The sequence below is a fragment of the Trachurus trachurus genome, assembly GCF_905171665.1.
Source record: "Trachurus trachurus genome assembly, chromosome: 10".
Lineage (NCBI taxonomy): Eukaryota > Metazoa > Chordata > Actinopteri > Carangiformes > Carangidae > Trachurus > Trachurus trachurus.
This window is the reverse complement of record NC_139894.1, coordinates 13,355,575-13,376,899: the sequence shown is the minus strand read 5'-3', so window position 1 is coordinate 13,376,899 and position 21,325 is coordinate 13,355,575. Positions and strand designations below refer to the sequence as shown.

Sequence of the window (21,325 nt, the reverse complement as noted above, 5' to 3'; positions counted from 1 at the left end):
TAGTTTGATGAGGGAAACCAAGAAATCACATTAGCTTCCGTAGCGTAGCTCTGAACAGCTCGCGGCTCTGCTCCGCCGTTTGAAAAATAGCTTGCACCAATAATTAAAGGTAACAAACCTACTGCTATGACTATAGGGATTATGGTCCAAATTTGCCAAAACTATCCCTTTAAAAATGACCACAACAACCAAAAAGATAAAAGCCTATTCTTTCATTCAACATGTTCATATTTCAGTAATTGGAAAGCCAGCAGTCCACCAAGCTGCTCTATAAACATAGCTCGCCTCCTATTAACATTTTTTTACAAAGGTGCATTTATTGTAGTCACTGAAGCTCATTCCTGTGACTGTAATGTAACAGCTCATTGATTAAAGAAGCTACTGTGTGATCCTCTTAGGGATGGTACATTGCAACATCCATTTATGCCTTCCTACAGTAAAAATAAAAGCTCAAAAACATCAAAAACATGTTCCTCTCACTCCATTTTAGTCCAGCTGAGGTCATAGATGACCGATGAAGCAGGTTCTCTCAGGTGGTGAAGGAGGTGCAGAGGGTCGTTGAGGAGGATTACAGCTGTGTTCGTCAGATAACACAATGGCAGAAAGAGGGTCTCTTGTCTCCAGCAGCATGAAATGAGAGTGGTCCATGTTGGTATACAAAGCAGGGGCCTGTGTAATTCCTCCCCACACTGAATGAATTACTGCCTGGTATTGGTGCTCACTCGCCTGCAGGTGTCCGTCTTTTATACACTGTGCAAAGATGCTTCAAGGGTAAAACACTACAGTTCATGTGCTTCCACAAATCCCTTGTGTTCTGACCTCTGGATCACTGGCAGACTTTTTCTTTCCACATTAGTGAAATGACTGGTTGTCCTTGACAGGTGAAGTGCTGTATTTTAACTTCAGATTACAGTGGGGAAAATAAGCATTTGATCCCCTGCTGATTTTATAAGTTTGCTCCCCCACAAAGAAATGGATGGTCTACAGTTTCTACAGAATATCAACAAAATATCCAGAATTAATGTCATCATGTATAAAGGTTAGAAATTAATTAACATTTGATCAAGTGAAATAAGGGCAAAAATCAGCAGGGTATCAAATACTTATTTTTACCACTGTATCATAGTAGGCCTACACTAAAAGATAAAAGTGAACTAAATTAAAGTAAAACAAAAACGCAGTGAGTGTCGATGGCTTTGCTTATTTTTGCAAAAAATATTGTAAAGTAGTTTACAACCAGGAGCATTTAGGTTAAGGAAGTAGTATGATGTCAGTGTAACAAGTTGAGCTCAGTCTTGACATTTCATTATTATGTCATTGAAGCAGAACTAAATCACTATGGATTTCTAGAACTGAAAAAGAGAAAAGTATAGGCTACGACAAAACCATCTAAAATAATCTCATTAAACATAGATCTGTTAAACTAAATTGCATGGTTATGAATGGTCTAAGTCATGGGCAAAAATGGATCTAAGACTTAACAGACAGGCTCTGCACAAAATGTCAGGTTTCAGACTGAATGGAGTCAAATCCACATTCATCAAACTGTGTGAGTCCTGATCCTTTAATTACCTCTCCCCCTTTTCTTGATTCAGTCAAAGTAGTAGTTAATATGATGATCAGTGATATGTATAATTTCAGTTTAAACCAGACATAAACTGTGAAAATAAGTTCACACCAGACTCAAGCTCAAACTGATCAGGCTCTGTTCCAGTTGCAGACCTCGTGGCATTAATATAGAAGGCTTGTAAAATTAATCTATAAGATGTTGTGTATGTTATAAAGTCCATGTGTCAATTTAGACAATACAGTATATAGTTTTGTTCATTATAACAATGAATTAATAATTACAAGACAGGTCACCATGCACACACTTGATTTTACAGGGGGAAATGATAAGTTCAAGTTTTCCAAGCTTAATTTTTGGACTTTTTGGCATTTCACTGGTCATAATGTTGATTACCCATAGTCAAGTTTGGACATATTGTTATGCTGTAAGAGGTTTCAGTGGTCATAAGCAACTTATGTGCCGAGATGGCAGTAAAATTTAGCTCTTACTCAGACAGCAGAGATGGTCATTTCAAGGTAAGCCAGTTAATAGTGTTTAAATGTCCTTCTCTTAATGACATGTAATGTGGAAGTCACATTGACTTTGGGTAGAGATATGTTAACATGAATAAATTCAATAAATCTATTCATTTTATTGCGCCTCCTTGGAGGAGACAACTTTGTGCTGATCTTCACAAGAAGTGATGTTATCGTGATTTTGTACTTGGTGACACACACTCTTTTTAGTCATGCATTGCCATACTTTGTCCATGTTATCGCAGCCCACACACGAGGTGCAGAGCTTTCAAACCATCCATAACAGGACTGGAGACACGTCTTTATCATGTTGAACAGACACAATGCAAGTCAGAAAATGTATTCACCTTGGTGCCTGACCACTGGGACTCCCTCCATTTGTCTGTATGTTCCCATAAGACGCCCACATTGTTTCCTGAAATAGTGTGTCAAATCCCATGGTTCTCCTCTTTGGATGAGAAATGAGTGCTTTTCAATAAATGGGTGGTATGCTTGCTAAACGTGTCAAGGACTCTGTCTTTTGATGGCCTGGGGTTATGCTGTTGTCATTTATGCAGCTAGTAAATCCCGTCACATTTTTTGAAATGTTTTTAATCTTTGTAATACATGTCTGAAGTGATAGGATATATTACACCAAAAAAGAAAAAAAAAACGTTTCAATTTCAGTGAATCGCAGAAGCACTAGCTTCTCTCTTATACAATGCTTTAATTATATCCACCTGATAGTGAAGACATGGTGAAGGCACAACAGTGTATGTCAAACAGGATTAGCTTGTAGTCTGTCTGAACTTGTTTTTCCTCAACAGGCTAAAGGATTACCATAGCCATATGCCTCTGTTCTTTGGAGAAAAAAAAACTGCAAGACATGCAATGCGTGTCCAGCACCCCAAGAGGCTCTTGTGAACAAGACATCATCCTGGAAAAAGTGCGCAAAGCAAATGGAGCAAAGCCTGAGTTGTCTCTTGGACTCGAGCCTCTGAGGAAATCTCACAGAGCCAGTGTCTGTCTCGCCTGTGGGTTTTTCAAAACATGAGGACGTCTTTTCTTCACCTGCAGCTTTATTCCATCACAGACTTTTCTACCAAGACATAATCAGTGATTCTCAAAAAGTACCATCTATTCACTCAGACTGCAAGTAAAGCATCTTGTGGGTTTTAGTGCATTATTTGCAAGTGTCACTATAAAATATACTACAGGGTAAGGTATTTCATACTTCTGGTGCTATATAAGGACAGGTGAAAATATACTACAATGGATTTCTTACTACTTGACAAACTAACCCTCATCACAATATCTTCAGTGCAGTTGTTGTAACCTCTACCAGCAAGAGTCTGCTCAGTTGTCATGGGATAACAGATGTTCAAATTTCTTCTTTATTTTTTCTTGATGAAGCTCATACCACATGACTGAAAACTCCATGACAACTTCTTAATGCACCTTGGGGTAAGATGTCCTTTGTCCAACTCCCATTTCCAAGGTGAAGAACATACTTTGAAACTTTAACCTCCTCAAAAGTACTAACATTACCCACTGACTACAGTTAGACAATGGTGGATAGGACGTTCTTTATCTCAGATTTACTCTTTACGCCCTTTGGGACAGCCATCACAACATCATGTACTGACACCTATTGATAAGATGATGCCCTGCCACTTTCCAGTCAGTGGGAATTCATTCCCCCTTGTGTAACAGAATGATTTCAATTTGGTAAAGAATAACTCACTGACATGCTATCCTAGCAATCGTAACAATAAATAGAGCAAGAGCAAGGATGTGAACAAAAAACACTTTCAAATAATGTAGTCAAAGTTCTCTCAAAAAGGTAAAACCCAGCTTTTAGACATATTGACATTCTACATAAGTGAAATGAGGGACTGACATTTCACAATGCAGTGTTAGGTCGGCCCCTTTATGGGTGTGATTCAGAAAATCCCTGGTAGACTGAGCTCCATGGTGGCTTTGTCCTGATGCTGTTGGTTCCAGCCAACAGTTTGATCAAGCGAAACAGGCCAGCGGCAATGCCTACAACTTCCTTCCTCCTTGCTGTCATGTCCAAAATATGGGTCATGTAGAGTGCAGGGACCGTCTTTGTGTGTGTGTGTCTGGATGTATCGTGTGTTTTCGGGGGAACGTTTATCTGCATCTGCTTTACTTCATCCTCGTGGGCTGAAACCTCATGTCTCTATACAGATTGACAGCAAATCCCCAGTAGCTTTTATCATCTGTTTTAAATTGCACAGGTGAATCATAACTGGGACCAAGCAGAGACCGATTTGCCCACTGGCCCTTGTATTTCTCATATCTCTAACGATGCATAGTTACTTCTTTGGTGCCGTGGTCCTGGGGGCAAAATGAGAGAGCCACCAAATCTAACTTCCTCCATAAGCAGCATCAGTTAGCACTTAATAACCACGAGGGAGCAGCTAGAGGAAAGCCAGAACTACAGAAGACTAAACTTCATAGTAGCAAAAAGCCAAACCATTGCATATGCAGCTCAAAGCAGTTAACAGAAGAAAAAAAAAGATTATGATAGCTGGAAATGAGCTGCAGTGGTGACAGGAAAACAAGCATATGCTATCAGAGGATGTGATTTATATGGAGACAGATGGGAGCTGACACCTCTATCCATATTCATATAGGTACACGTAGCAAATGGAGAACATTAATCATCACAGTCAAGCAGTCTACAGCTTCTAATTACATGTTCACTGTTAGACTGTAGTCTCCTTCTGTAGGAATCCAGCTGTAGAGATTTCCCCAGACAGACTTCAAAACTAGAGGATGGGAGGAGTGTGTGGGGATGCAAAGCCCCAACATGTGGAGGAAACACACAGCCCTCTTTTTGTATGCCGAAAATACACATGCACACACACACGCGCGCGCGCTTAGCAGTGCTTCATTATGTCATGCAATTACCATCCCAGTTTGGCTGCAGCGAGAAATCCAATCTTACTGGTACCCCCCTTTTACTTCTATCTACTGCATTTCATTACCTTGACTACAGTACATGGAGGAGATGAGAGAGACAAACAGCCTGCTTTGATCATGATGTTTACACCCTCCTGTGTCTGAACATTCAACTTACAGCGAGGCTAATAACGATATAAGCATGAACTGCCATGCAGGCATACATCAGCTGTGATAGCTTCAAGAAGCCACAGAAAGTCTTGAATGTGTAAATGATAAGGTGCATGTACTGTATATATTTAATAATATATAGAGAAAGACTAGGTTCTATTTGCATTCATCTAGACCTGCTGCTTCTGTTTTTGAACAAAAATGGACAACTATTTCCCTCCTTTCCAGTCTGCAGAAACATGACAAAACAAACCTAAAGCCTCTGTGGTGAGCAGCTGCCTACTGTATTAGGATAAAGCCACAGTCCATCTCAAGCCCCAAAGCAGACACATCAAAGCAATCTTTTGCAGTCAGTACAGTCCCTTTTCTCTATCAGAAATCCTGCTAACTCTGTTTCTCACAGACTGACAGGAGGCAATCCGCGCCGATATCAGATCTTAGACGTGGAAAAGGTGCCCTGAATACAGAGAGGCTTTGAGAGATATCTGGAGGATGGGTGGGTCTGAGGATGCTTGATGCTACACTCAGCTCCCTCGGGGTGGGGGGGGTTGGGGGGCAAAGGTGAGCTCCTCAGGTTTATCACAAAAATTGCCATTTTAACCACTGCTGTTGGAAATCATTAGTCAGTTTGATTTGGCTGTGGGGAGAAGAAGAATGCCAAACACGACATATACAATCAGATACGCATTTTTCCAACAGAGTATAATGCCAGTGGCCGGTTGGAAAAAGGGGGCTGTACATTAAATCACTTTGGTTGAGTCACTGTTGATTCAAATGTCAATTATGACCGTAGGTTTTAGCTAAGAATATACATTTGATAATGTACATAATATAAGAAAATACTAGCCCAAGACATGCAGGGCCCCTCCTCCGGGGCTGTTATATTGTTTTTCATCAAGTATTCAACCAAGATCTATTGGCTACGACAACTCCTTGTTTCCACTAAAGCGTTTCAAGTGGCAGTGTCTCTTGTTGCCACTATGAAAAAGTCTCAATCTCTCAGCTATGTGCATCCTTGAATCATTCTTATCATTGAAATTGTGGCATCTTGTTCATGCCACTATGTTTAGAGAATCAATGACCCCCATTTCGAGTTGAGTAGAAAACACTTAAGTGACTCTGTTTAGGTTGTGGCTTCCATTCATACAATTCAACCTTTCTCAGCTTTCCTGTGTCTGTTTGCTGGAAGTTTATGCTGGAAGTTTAAGTCTTTAAGTCACACAGGGTGGTACCAATGCCTGAAAACACAATGAGTGACATCTCATTTCCTCTTCATTGTCCACATTTGTGGCATAATGGAGTTGTAGGGTAGCCAGTAAGGAGTCAATTCAGTATATGGTTTCTGGGGATTGAGGTGCAAGGAAACCAATAACTGCCCATCAGTGGAGGTGACGATATCAGATTAAAGCACAGGGTGATGGATAAGATCTCAGCAGTGCAGCTCTGGTATCGCCATTGTTCGACAGATCCTATACATTGTAATCTACTATAAGCACAGAGGTTCATCACAGAGCTCTCGTCTTTAACATGTTTGACATTTCCGCATATGAATTCAGTGTTCTGTATTCCCAAGTTTAAATGTAAGAGTATTTTCAGAGATTAACTCAGAGAAGAATATTCTCTTGATGGTGTGTGTGGGCTGAACAATTCATTCTGTCATGGCATCTTGACAGCAGATTTAGAAATTGTGTTGGAGAAAAGTGTGGGACAGTTTCGCTCAGATTTAATGGCAGTGTTCAGAAGCCCAACAGATAAAAGAATTAATCAAAAAGAGAGAGATTATATTTCACCCAAATATGAATTTTAAGTCACTTGCCTAGAATGTATTAGAGTGCTGAAGATTACTTAAGGCTGCATGGGGAAAAAAAGCCTGGGGTGGTAGTTGGAGTTCAGTATAGTAGAAACAGGCATGAACAAATATGTCATCAAGCCACAGCTCATTGTGCCCTTGTCATTACTGTGGCACAAGCCTGGAAACATCATTTCTGCTGGGTACTCCAGAGATGCCAAGCCCCAGTCTCAGAAGATTAAAGATTGCATTACAAATTAGATTGTACGAGCGATGGCACAGAGTTGCGAATTACCCTGGGTTAGTATGGATTAATCTAAATTTGCATTGAGGCAGCTATATGTAGTCCTGTATTAACAAGAAGTATACTGTATTCTACTTTTAGCATTGGCTCATGGCTGAACTAATTATGCTTATTGGAAAAAAAAGAAAAAAAAGATCAAAGTTAACACTATGGAGAATAGATATCAAAGGTAGGCATGGGAATGAAAGCGAGCCTGTAAACACATATCTTGTGGGAGTTTTCTGCCACTATTTTTTTTGTTTTAAGTGCAACTCATCCTCAAAAATTATTTTCTTTTCTTTCAGCTTTACTGTTGTGATGTATAAAATCAGTGATAGTAACGCTGAACCAGTGGAATATAGACTATGTTATAATGATTATGTATAAACCTGTTATATTGATTGGTATATTCATTCAACAGTTCTTTTAAAGAAGGAGTGTGGGGATACTCCACATTTCTCTGTCAACAAATGTCATGAGAAGACTAACCCAAACTGAATTATGTGACTTTAGTACATTAGTATTACCAAAGGATTGTTTTTACTGCTGTTTGAGTATAATTTACTCTAAATTACAGTGACAGATAACACATTGTTGGGTTTGGTCTATTTATGGGATTTATAGATCGACACTAAATACATTGTCTATATCTATCATTCACATGCAGCCAAGGATCTAGACCAGACTTAAACGTGGGCCTCAGTGGTAAGGACTTAGCGCCTGGTACGTGCTCTACCAGAGCACTCTGGAGGGTCCCCTTACTATATTACCTTTATTATGATACATTACTATTATTATTAGCTATACCTACATTGGCAATAAAAAAACAAAGAATAATAGAAACAGCCTCACATTCATACATATTGTACCTTTACTAGAAGCAGCAAAACAGAATATGGCTCATGGTCTTGTTTGACTGCAGACAGCATACAGTAGAAGCATGTAATGATGTCAAGACGTGGAGTCTTTAGCTCGTCAATCTCCTCCTACAGTACATAATGACAGATATTACTCTACAGATAGAGGTCATAAGAAAAGAAATGAACTGTCTAAAAAATTCAGGAGTAATTTCAAATCCATCCATCTTTTATTTTATCAACATGCATGTATGCCCCGTAGGTTTCTCCCATGACATCATAAACCCAGTGGAACAATTTCCAGTAATCTGCCTTGCAAATGGCACCTCTGTACTGAATGCAATCTGCACATAATTTTTCATTTCATCTCAATCCTCCTTAAGTCTTCCTTATTATTGGCATTTGGCACACAGAAGACTAGTCCATTCTGACTACAGTCTGCCTCTCTGGGTTGTTTAAGTTGGTTTTTCCAACCCCTCTAAGTCTCTAGTTGTGATCCATGTGTCCACTGTACTTTGGACACTCAAATGTGGTTTAACAGTCTCACTGAGAAGCCTTTAACCATAGGAAGCTCCGTCTACTTATATGTGCTTCCATACCTTGGGGTGTCTGCGCAGGACTGGCAGTGGTCATGTCACTGAAGATGAATGTGTAAGGGTAAATTGCAGTGTGCTCCAAATCCCATTCCCCAATGAGCCTATTGATCAAAAAAGGGACAGCAGTAACCATAGGCGATCATATACAGTAGTGAGAAGACAATGGCTACACAGGTCATTTAAGTCAAATAAAATGACATGTCATTGTATTACCATAAAGCCATCTTTGGATATAGTTTGATGTAAGGCCCATCACTGGCAGGAGTCAATTCATATGGATGGACTGAAAGTTGTGTTGATTGCCCAAAAGAACTGCATCCAACTTCATAGTGAGAGCCTTGATATGAGAGCAGTAAGGCTCAAGTGGATGTCAGGGTCAATTTGACAAGTAAGAAATTAGAGAAATGTGTTTCAACAGGCAGAGAAAGCAGTTTTGTTCTCTTACCCATTATGCTAATGGCACTAAAAACTTGGTATGTTCATGCATGGATGTCTAATGGCCCTGATATCCCCCAGTGCTTCCTTGTAGGAAACCAGGAAGAGACATACTGTGAAATGATGTGCTTTTCTGATCACCAGCTTTCTAATGAAAAAGCAATTAACAGAATATGTTTGCACTCCATGGGCAGAATCCCATCCCGTCTAATTAGAAATCATTTTGGACCGTTACTTCCAAATCTGAGGCTCAACGAGGTTAAAGTTACACAGAATAAGACGATAACTTACTGACAAAATGCTTCATGTTGTTATTAAGTGAAAACCAATCAACCGGTTTCACTGTCTATCAGCAAATGCATACATTTTAGATTTATGTCTATCTACACTTGTAATATACATAAGCTTTATATTGAACAAGAGGAAACAGTTAATTTTGCAGATGTAAACGAATGTTGGTCTGACGCTGACCTTGCCGCCCTAACCCCTTTCCCCAGTCCATTTGTGTCCTCATACATTTAAGCTTTATGTACCATACACACCATGGCAGCTACAGCCCCTTTTTTTTTACTGTGTCTGGTCATATACTACTCCTTGTAACCAAATGATGCACTGTGCTGGAAGTGGGCACCATTTCTGCCTATGCACATTCATTTTAGATATTATCTACTATGAAAGATTGTGAATGGTCAACAATTAAAATTGCTTTACAAGAAAAGCCCAAAATTAATCTTATACACCATCTGCAATGGCTCAGTATCCATATTTTAAATTGAATCCAACGGCCAGAAGGTGAAGCAGTGCAGGTTTGTAGGTCAACTTTCATGCTGCAGTCAGAAGGTTTGTGTTACATTCCATATGCGCAGTTAATGTTGCCTTTTTATTAATTGTAACCATGATCTGTGCCCGGCCTTAGCCAAGAGATAAGTATTTTAGATGCCCGATTATTAAAAAAAAACTAACAAAAACAAACACACAATGTGTATCAAACTTAACATAAGGGGCCCTAGTTTCGTCGACCAGGTGAAGTCTGTGATCAGCGCAGCTTCGCCACGCCAACGGGGTGTGGCCCAGGTCCATTTCGCAAGATTGGTGGGCCGCGCAGTCAGACTTAGACCGGCGCAGCCCCTCCCCTCGTCCCTCCCACCGGCGCAAACGGTGAAGAGGGAGGAGACAGGGCGGGAGGAGGAGAGAAAGGCGTGGAGTGGGTTTGACACAGCCGAGTCAGATCTTCACCAATCAAAGGAGCTCCTCTCCTCACCTTTAACTGCGCGGCGGGTGATGCGCGCTGCAAGTTTGTCATTTTATACTTGGACATGGACGGAGGAAACAGCGACGCCAGAGGCCGAACCTCTCCCCGGAGGAAACAGCTGTTTCCCCGGAGGTCCGAGCTCAGAGTGACCAATAATGAGTTTACTAATATACTTAACCAGGATTGATCTGATACACTGAGAACCCCTACGCAATCTAAGAAACAACAACTAATAAACTAATAAAGAAACTCACATTTATTCAAACCCTGTGTATAAGATCAGAGGTGTAGGCTACACTAATCACAACATAAACACACACCATGTGGATGAAATCAGCAAGGACGCGCTCTCTCTCTCTCTCTCTCTCTCTCTCTCTCTCTCTCTCTCTCTCTGTCCTCCTCTCTCTCTCTCTCTGTCCGTCTCTTTTTTTCTCTGTGATAGAGATGCTGAATATACTGTAGTAGGCTATATACTGACTATCTGATACCGAGGCAGTGGTGGTGGACTAAGAGAGATGATGATTTGTGTTTTGTTTTTCATTACGGCTGCGTGATGCGGTCGCACGTGCTTATGAATTAATAAGTAAATAAATAAATACAGCGATCATCACAAGGGCAGAGTGGTATCTCAACACGGCAGCGACATGCAGTCATCCACCCTCAGTCCTGCTTTTGGGACATCCACAGCTGCTTTTCAGTGCCAGTTCGTCCCTGCTGTGTTAATTCAGGTGGAGTTTCCTTTACGCACCGACAGCCTTTGATCTCTGCTTTGATCTGACGTCAGATGTGACGGGACAATCTATATAGATATAAATTCACGTGTTGATTCCGTTAGTTGCATTAAATAGTGGTTATTGTGGATATTTATTGCATTGAAATGTGTCTGGAACTGTGGAGATCTGCCTGTGAGGTCTTGGTGACGTGTGTGCACTGCAGGTCAGTCAGCCAAACTTCCACTGCACCTGCTGCGCTTCGCCTTGCGCTGAGACTAGACCTGGTTGGAGGTGGCGAGCTTTCAGCGCAACTTCGGCGGGACATTTTCGGACGAAACTTCCACTGCACCAAGCAGAATCTGTGACGCCTCCCCCTGCTGCGCGGCCACGCCTATCTCAGCGCAGCGCGATCTGCCAATCTTCCAATCTGACTTTGCGCTAGGCTGCGCTGGTCGAAACTTGCATTAGACTGGCTGCGCTACCTTGCGCCACCTGCGCTGCGCCAGCAAACTAGGGCCCAAGGAGTTCAGCAAAAACAAGAATTTCATGGGTATTTAACTGTTCTTTAAGCACCCAGTACATGTACCACAACTCATTTCATGTGTTGAAAAGTGAGACTTTTAAGTGTTGTTATATTTGTCTGCACCCACTTATCCTGGTTAGGGCTCTTGACATAATGATTTTATGTATAATACATATTACAAACAAGTGTGGGCCATATAAGTTTTTCGCTGTAGGGGTGTGAGAAAATTGGAAAAACAAGGAAACCATGTCCTGCACTGCTCCATGCATCCATGTTTGCAGAAAATGACTACATGCCGTTTATTTGAAACACTGGTCATGTGTACACATACTTTGATTAAAATTAATGGCTGACTGAAATTTTTGTTTCAGGCCAGGTGTGGTGGAACGGACAGTGAAAAGCTCCTCTGATTATTTGCGCATACAGTGGCTTCCCATGGTTGATCTGCTGACAGACAATGTTTTATAAGAGTAACGGTTTTCTTTTTCCCTTTCATAGCTGTAGTTTGCATTAGTTTAAACCATACAAACTCCATTCAGAACAGAATTATTGAATCTTTCTCTGTCTAAGTCTGTGTCAGTATCTGGACAGGATTGCAAGATTAAAGCCCTGTTTTCAATGTTCATTTCTCCTCATAGAGATTCAAGAATTCAAATAGATAAGATATTCATATAAGCAATAAAGATGTACACTAACAATGGCTGACATATACTGAAATTTCAAAGACTAATCAATTCCTGAGTAGCCGTGAAGGTGTGTTTAAATATGGCTCTCTTTCTTTCTTTTTTTATAGCCACCTCTCTTTTTCTGAAACTTCAAAGTGTGTATATACAATTTCATTTCAGCTTTGAGTCAACTTTACTTTAAAAAGCCAAATAAAATCCCTTGTTAACAGCAGAGTGACAGCCAAAGCTCTTTAAACGAAGGAAAGAAAGTTGTTGCGTATTCTCGACAGCAGTCTGGCACGGATGCTCAAATGAAAGGGATGTGGAGGGAAGTAAAAGGTCAGGCTCATTAAATGTCAGCAAAGAGCATCTTAATAATTGAATCATTCAGACAAAGAACCACATAAGTTAGTTTTGAAGGGTTCTGTGCAGTTACACATGTAGTTTAATAAATTAGATCTCATTTTAAGAAGACCTGCTGTACAGTACATTAACCTCAAAAGTACTAATATCTGAAAACATTTGCCCAACTCATGTAATATACTGGTTATCAATAGAAACAGCCATCTTTGAAGGTGTTCATCCATCTTTCTAAACTGCATCTAAAGCCTCATTCACTCTTGACACAAGTATGCAAATTTTCAGACATACAGTACGAGTTTAAGCCAAAGCATCAAAGACTAAAAATTTGATGTGCTCATAAACAGATTTGGACTGTCTCTTCTTTCATCCCCCTCACAATGTAAGATGAGATAGTATTCAAGTGCTGATGGCATTATATGGAAGCTTGAAAAGGACTAAATGGAAGTGAAAATGCAGTAAACCAATTTGCATTTCCACAAACGCGTATGAGCAATATATGACAAAATTAAAATTAACATAAGAAAAAGCTGTTTGACATTTAATTTTCAAAAGTCATAGCCTGCTGCTGGGTGGACAATATTCAAATAAAAATGTAATATAAAACACCTTTAACCTATTTTCACATTGAGGCACGCAAAATCTATGTTAAAATCAAAACTAGAAAATCTAAAAAATAAAACATTGTGGACTCCACACAGTGGACCATATTCAAATGCAATAAGCAGAACAGCCTGCAGTCTAATGCATTTTCATTGTGGCCTGGATATTGTTTGCCTATTCAGGTCAAATTGTCTATACTGCATTTTAATTTAAACATTTTAATTAACATTTGAATATTGTCCACTGGGCAGAAGGGTATATGTCTTTGAAAATGAAAATCCAAACATCTTTTCCATTTTCATTTTAATATGGTCCTACAATGTATGTATGTGTATAAGTAGTAAGTGAAAATGAAAAGTCATATTACACAGTCATTTTTTACTGAAATAACATATTCATATCTGGAAATTATATTATAATTTAAATATAGTCAGCTATAGGCTTCCATGGTCCCGTACACAATAGGAAAGTGTCTAATCAGAAATGCATGGAGGTTGATGGAGAAGCACTGTAGGTCCCAAGGGAAAGCAGAAACCCACGACTACTCGCACAGCCGGGGGTGAGAAGTTCAGCTGTTGTCACACCACCACAGGGTTTAAGTGTCTGTAAAAAATGTGAACTTCTGTTGTGCATATCCCAGGATGTATCAGCTAGGTATGCCAATTTTTTTTTCCAAATTTGTATCTATTATTACAATTATCTTTAGCCTTGAAGTACCAAATCACCCTCAAAGAGTCACTGCTTACAGATATTACAGAGCTCACAAATAAAAGAAATTAAAGATAAAAAAAAAACACAACATTTTGGTTGCTGCAGTATTATGCAAATTTGAGATTCACTTATCAAACCATAAAAAGAAAGAAACACTGATATCAGACATATTACAACTGTATCTGTCCTGTTCTTAATACAGTTTATACAACAAGTAGTTCCGACCAAGCAATCTGATTGGTCAATAAGACATTTAGAACGTGCTCAAATCAGCATTACAGCACGGCTGACTTATCACTGAAAATATTACTTCGCCATGTCATGTTGTTTATACATCTCCATGGCAACATGGACTTTTCCCCCTTTTATTTTGAAAAACGTAATTTATTACTCGTGAAAATAAATCACAAACTACATTGACCTGCTGTAGGTTGTTCCTGACAGCTGCCAAAGTCACATTTATAGAACAATTATGTTCTTTTATTTTTTGTTAATATATTGTAAACTTCCCCGTTACAGCTGAGAGGATTGTCTCCCTCCCATGTGTGTAACGTTACAAAGTCGGAGAGACACGAGTTGTGATCGCGGTGAATATGTTTTTTTTAAATATGGCCTGGAGCTGAATATTTCATTGTAGTCCAGGCAAAATAGCGTTTTACGACAGACTAATTGTCACAGAATGTTTTTCACCATATATCATTTCTATGAGGTGTCTAGAACAACATACTAAAAGTCCTAAGAAATCCTAGTTGGGGAAATATGTTTAATTCGCATTATTATTTACTGTATAAAGTCTATGGTGCTGACAACAATACACCCCAATGGGGCTATTTTTTTCCTTTACTCCTATCACAATGAAACTTTACACAATGAAAGTAGCCATGAAATGTAACATTTTTTGTATTACAAGTTTCTTTGAAAATGAATTTGAATATGCAAATGAGCCTTACACTAATCAAATATGCCCAAAATACACCCAAATAGGCTTCTTTTTTTCCTTTACTCCTACCACAATGAAACTTTACACAATGAAAATAGACATTAAAAGTAACATTTTTTGTATTACAAGTTTCTTGGAAAATGAATTTGAATATGCAAATGAGCAATACACTAATGGATTATGCCCAAAATACACCTGAATAGGCTTATTTTCTTCCTTTACTCCTACCACAATCACACTTCACACAATAAAAGTATACATGAAAAGTAACATTTCTGTATTTCAAGTTTCTTGGAAAATTAATTTTAAATATGTAAATGAGCTCAACACTAATTGATTTATGGTCAAGAAGCCGTAAAGCTACAAGCAGCAACAGGGGCCAAATAACTAACACATTCATGTCCATTCAATAAGTTAACCTATGCACTGAGTGCTGTCACTTGCCATACATGACTTATGCATACACACATGTCACTTGCCACTTAAAAGACCTATATTGACCTTAAGAATTAATTGCACAGTCTTGTCTCCAGTTGCTTTCTAAATTCTTTTTTATTTATTAGCGAACAAGCCTAACGACTTTCCTCCCAGTTTGCAGAGAACATAAGAAGAAAGTCAGAATTCATCAAAGTCGTTTCAACGACTGTGTGTGATGTTATATTAAATATGCTGTTATGTTCAACAACATATGAGCGGGACTAAGAACTAAGTTATTTGGCCCCTGTTTTTGCTGCTTGCGGCTTTTTCAATTAGTGTTGAGCTCATTTACATATTTAAAATTAATTTTCCAAGAAACTTGAAATACAGAAATGTATACTTTTATTGTGTGAAGTGTGATTGTGGTAGGAGTAAAGGAAGAAAATAAGCCTTTTCGGGTGTATTTTGGGCATAATCCATTAGTGTATTGCTCATTTGCATATTCAAATTCATTTTCCAAGAAACTTGTAATACAAAAAATGTTACTTTTAATGTCTACTTTCATTGTGTAAAGTTTCATTGTGGTAGGAGTAAAGGAAAAAAAGAAGCCTATTCGGGTGTATTTTGGGCATATTTGATTAGTGTAAGGCTCATTTGCATATTCAAATGCATTTTCAAAGAAACTTGTAATACAAAAAAATTTACATTTCATGGATACTTTCATCATGTAAAGTTTCATTGTGATAGGAGTAAAGGAAAAAAATAGCCCCATTGGGGTGTATTGTTGTCGGCACCATAGACTTTATACAGTAAATAATGATGCAAATTAAACATATTTCCCCAACTAGGATTTCTTAGGACTTTTAGTATGTTGTTCTAGACACCTCATAGAAATGATGTATGGTGAAAAACCTTCTGTGACAATTAGTTCTATTTTTGGGTCCAAAATTAGCTAAATTGCCTGGACTATTGGATAAAACGGAGGTGATTACCTGTATGTTTCTCTCTCTCCCTCTCTCTCGCTTGCGCCTTTTGGGCTTTTAAGTAATCTGGAGTAATCGTTTGGCTTTCTCTATCAGCTGTGTCGGCGACACGGCGCTATAACTTCATTTACATGCAGAGTTTGCGGTTGTAGAAGCTACATCTGTGAAAGGAAAAAAACGGCATCTTTGTCATAACTTGGGCGAGTTTGTGCAGTGTTGATTTAGTTCGGGAAAGTCCGAGACCGCGTTAAAACATGAACGTCAGCTCAGAGTTCACTCATCTGGGACTAGAAAATCATTACTGTTGCTAGGTCGTTACTAAGGTTCGGACTATTTGCTGTAGAGGTGAACTAGGTTCCATTACACATAGGAGTCTACTGACGTGACTGATTGTGTTTCAGTTATTAGTCAGACCCCATTTATTTCCATGGAAACGGGAAGCACACTCGCAAAAAACTTTACATTTTGAGAGCAAAATGTCCATCAACATGAATATTTATTTAATTATACGCTCTATTTTGTTGGTAATTGTTGTATAATCGCAATATTACCCTCGAGGGTGTGCTTAAACGTAATTTGAGCACTTCGGTGATGCTTGCGGACCTCGGCGCAAGCGCCTCGGTCCTGACCGCATCACCGTCGTGCTCAAATGACGTTAAAGCACACCCTCGAGGGTAATATTGCTTAATTAAAGCCCCTGTACAGACTTTTCATTTAGTGTTGATTTTGGCGGCCCCTGTGGACGAAAGCGGTGGTGTTTTGCTGAAATGAAGACTGTATTTCCCACTGTCGTGAAGACATTTGTCCGGCCAGCGCGTGTAGATTTGTTTTGGAAACGTTGGAAAGACGGGACTTGCTTTGAAATTTTTTTTTTTTTTTTTTTTTTTAGCAGCTATCGCAGCATGCGTAGTAATGTATCTATTCGTATCGTTTCATCAGTGGTCCGACCCGACCATGCCTTCCAGAGGTAATATAGAATTAGACTACTTAGAAATAGCATGTCTTCACACTGATGGGCTCATTTGCTGTTGTAGGTAACAGAGACACATCAGCAGAAACCAGAGACTTTTGCGTATCCAGTTAAAAGCTCCGTACTGGGGCTTTAAGACTACTTGAGTCTTTTTCAGTATCAAAACATGATAAAAACACGACCCACGGGCCTGACCTGTTATGTGTTGGAAATACTAGATTGACTGTAGTGAACTCCTTTATAATGTTCACAAGAAAGAAATGTCATCAAATGGACCATTTTCAACAGTCTCAAGCCAGCAATGTCTAAATGCATTCACAAATCACTGCCAACCTGCGCTATTGTGTCAGTGAGTCATTCTTCTTCTGCCAATATGTCTTTAAAACTATAGTATTTACTGTCACAATCATTTGTGTCTGAAAGCTTGTGACCATCCATCAAAGAAAAGTCACACTTTTCCAAACAGGATTTTTTTTTTAATTGAATCATTCAGACAAAGAACCACATAAGTTAGTTTTGAAGGGTTCTTTTAAACATTGCTTTGTAAAACAAGCAACCCAAGAGAGGCCATTTGTCATCAGGGGTTTACTGTAAACTTAAGACTCAGACCACCTCTCTGTCAAACCGCGTGTGTGTGTGAGGGGAGGAGATGAAACGGTTACAATATAGTGTAACATCAGCAAAAGTACAGAGTGGACTTTAGCCAGAAGCAGTGGAGGGGAGTCAGGGGACCAGTGAGAGTTAAGCTCTATAATGTAAGAAAGACTGAGATGTGTGCGCAGCTCCACTGGGAAAATCAACCAAAGGTGCAGGGTGCTCGTATTATTTTTAGCCACATTAAGTGTGAAGCTCAAGGGATGGAAACTATTCAAGGGTTCGCAATGAAATTTTGTACCTTACCATGGATATTATCATACTAATATGGCATATGTCATGATTTTAACTACGCTCACATGGCTGTGCAGGCAGAGAAGGTGCCTCCATAAGTACAGCACAGTAAATAGTGTAGTAAACACATGAGGTTCACAAGAGTAGATGTGTTTATATGTGTATGAGTGAATATTTAATGTGTCAAAGTGAACTGTGAGCAGCAAAGCTCCCATCACTGGTGATGAACTGCGCCATTGTCAGATCAGGCGTATAGGTGATAAAATCTTATCAAGACACTGCAATAGCCACAGAAACAGCCATGATGTGGTGACTTGATGTTGTAAGTAGTCGATCACAGAGCCATTAACCTTATAAACAAGGGTAGAGGCCTATAGTCCATGTCTGAATTGAACAGAATAACTGGAACCAGCAACAGAGTCAATGTACTACGGAGCAGAAGCTCATCACAAGCAGCACTAACTGCAGTGCATGCTAAATATGTATTAACAGTGATTCAGTCTCTCAGGTAAGGGAGAAGTAAACAGGATTGTTAGTGACTTGGTTTTTTTTTTTTTTTTTTTTTTGGGGGGGGGGGGGGGGGGGGGGGGGGGGGTTTATGACATTATCTGAATCAGTAAAGAGAGTTGCAGACAACATAACAGCCTCATGAAAAGTGATTGAACTGATTAAATTATGCAACAGATTGCATTGTTATTGTTTTATATGCAGACATTGTATGGAAATGCTGTCAGTTCGGAGCACTGAGCAACTGACACCATGCTGCTTTCTCTCTGAAGGCTAGGAAGCAATTACTAATCACTGGTGTGCATGCAAGGGCATTTCAAATATAGGTGTGTTGATAAGCAGTCTGTGCAGAGAGCAAATAAGGAAGGGCCAAAAAGTAAAATTCATACTATAGCCTAGAAACACACCTAAGTTCCTATGTAGGTGTACAGGGAGGTGAATGTCCTCAGTGTATCCAGATAATAGAGACAACATCACTGATGATATCCCATGCCACTGCCTGTTCCACTTAGTGTGCAATTACCCGGTGAGACCTCACACCCATCTTGGGACATTTACTGTAACGTGTAACAGAATATCACACAGTAGCTTCATTTTTATTCAGTTTGTCTACATTTGTCAGCAGGAATATTCAGAAAGTAGAGGAGCAACTTTGACCACACTTTGTATGAACCATGCCTTACAATTTTGGTGCAGATCTGGAGATGTGTCTGTTGCAGGAATTTTGTATTAGTTTTACAAAATTGGGATTTTATTATTTTCCAACACTTTCATTGGTTTCTCAGGAAATAATATTTGGATCCTGATGCCAAAATAAACACAAATAGCAAGAAATTGGTGTACATCCACATGATGATCAGGATATGGTGGAAGAAAATGCTGAACCCAAATTAAACTCAAACTACTAACAGGAAATATGCATATGTCATCAGCAGCACTTAAGGAGGTTTACATCTGGATTTTACTTGACATTTAATGAATGCAAATTCCTTGTATAATGTTTACATTAAAGCAATGACACCATACAGCTGCTTTAAGGATTATAGATAACACATAAATGAAGATATACCCAGAACAAAAGACATGTGTAGGATTGTTTAGCCTTAGAGGAGGTGTGCGCTCCCCTTAGTGCCATTCTAGTTTCCATATGATTTCTAATTGTTGTCTGCACTATTACAAATGGAAAATCTCTCAGGATCAGCTCAGCTTTACTCATGAAGTCCCGAAAATATCCTCCGCAAATTCCTCCAATCCTGTAGCCCCTGACAATGCAGTTTATGTGACTCTAAATACAGTTAAGAGGCCATAAGATTGGTGGATCAGTGGCTGGCTCCACACACACTCATGAGAATACAGGGTATCAGCAAAGCTGTGCCTCGGAGGGGATTGAACCCACCATCTGCACTCCAGAGTTTCAGATCATGACAGATCGTGAACTGTTAACAATTGTATCAAAGCATGGGGTGCAATCAGCTGTGCTACAGCAGGAGCTCATAAGAAATCCACTCCACAATAAAGCAGGGTTTCCTTGCTTAAGGAGTGTATTCCTCATTTCTAATGTCTTTCTTTTCTTCTTTTGGATCTTCTCTGTTCTCCTTCTCTTTACTTTCTCTCTGGCCTGTTGGTTATTCCTGTCAGTGGCTGCCTGAGCCTCACCGGAGCTTGTATCAACTCCTTCCCTTCCCCGGTGTGACATTCATAGCATTACAATTGAGCCATCAATCTGTCAAGTCTTACCCCTGCTAAGCCACAAGCAGCAGGAAGCACAGGAGAGGGAAGAGTTTACCTCCACTTCTGTTTTGCTTCTCTCTAGTCGGGGCCTAACAACAACGATAAGTCTCAGACATGATGTGAAATAGATAAGCTTTTAGTCGCCAGCTGAGGCAAGCCATTCAGTCGTCATTTTTCACCCTCATTTCCTCTTCCACCGCTGGGTATTTTTTGCTGATGACTGACTTGCTGATAGCTGTTGGCTTCTCATTCTGTTGGTGTCTCATTATTTCCCCACCACCACCACCACCCCCACTGCTACCTCTCATACATATACACAGTAGTCCTCCTCTGCTATTTCTCAAATCCTCTCTCTGTTCTTTCTGTTTGTATTTGTTCACCCCCTCTCTCTCTCTCCCCTTTCTCCCTGGGTAATGTCAGACTGAGCTCCTGTAAGGAGGAGATAAAGCCCCCCAGCAGGGCCGGACCACAGCTGTCGCCTTCTGACTTCCTGGACAAGCTCATGGGGAGAACGTCAGGCTATGATGCTCGCATCAGGCCCAACTTCAAAGGTACAGTACATGCCAAGGCCGACCATCGCAATAGCCCTCAAGAAAATCCTGTGGAAAATATGAGTCCAAAAAAAAACAGAACAAAAAAAAAAAGACCAGTGGATCTGTGATGTGAAAGCAGAGCATCTGACCATTCTCATGTGTATGTGCTGAATGTTATTCTGAAGCTATAGTATAGATCTCAGGTTTCCAGCCTTCCAGTATAGCTACATATATTGCATCAGCTTGTCCTCATTTTCACCCTGCTTGGTTTCAAAGAGTTCAGCATTTAATTAAGCCTTTGAGGTGACAGCCAGCCATTTTGTTGTTTTTCTATTGACTTAATTTAAGAACAGAATATTTCACCATCAAGTACAAGAACACGGTCTCCTAGAAGTCACATTTATAT

The 21,325-nt window shown here is 39.7% G+C and overlaps 1 protein-coding gene across 1 annotated transcript in view; it reads left to right on the top strand.

The window, feature by feature from the left end:
- Positions 1 to 21,325, top strand: part of glra4a (glycine receptor, alpha 4a) — a gene marked incomplete at both ends in the record, with an annotated part of 52,665 nt that overhangs the window by 12,400 nt on the left and 18,940 nt on the right. The window contains one exon of the mRNA XM_083980333.1: positions 20,807 to 20,937. Coding sequence (XP_083836459.1) covers positions 20,807 to 20,937 — 131 coding nt within the window. The remainder of the gene's footprint in view (positions 1 to 20,806; positions 20,938 to 21,325) is intronic.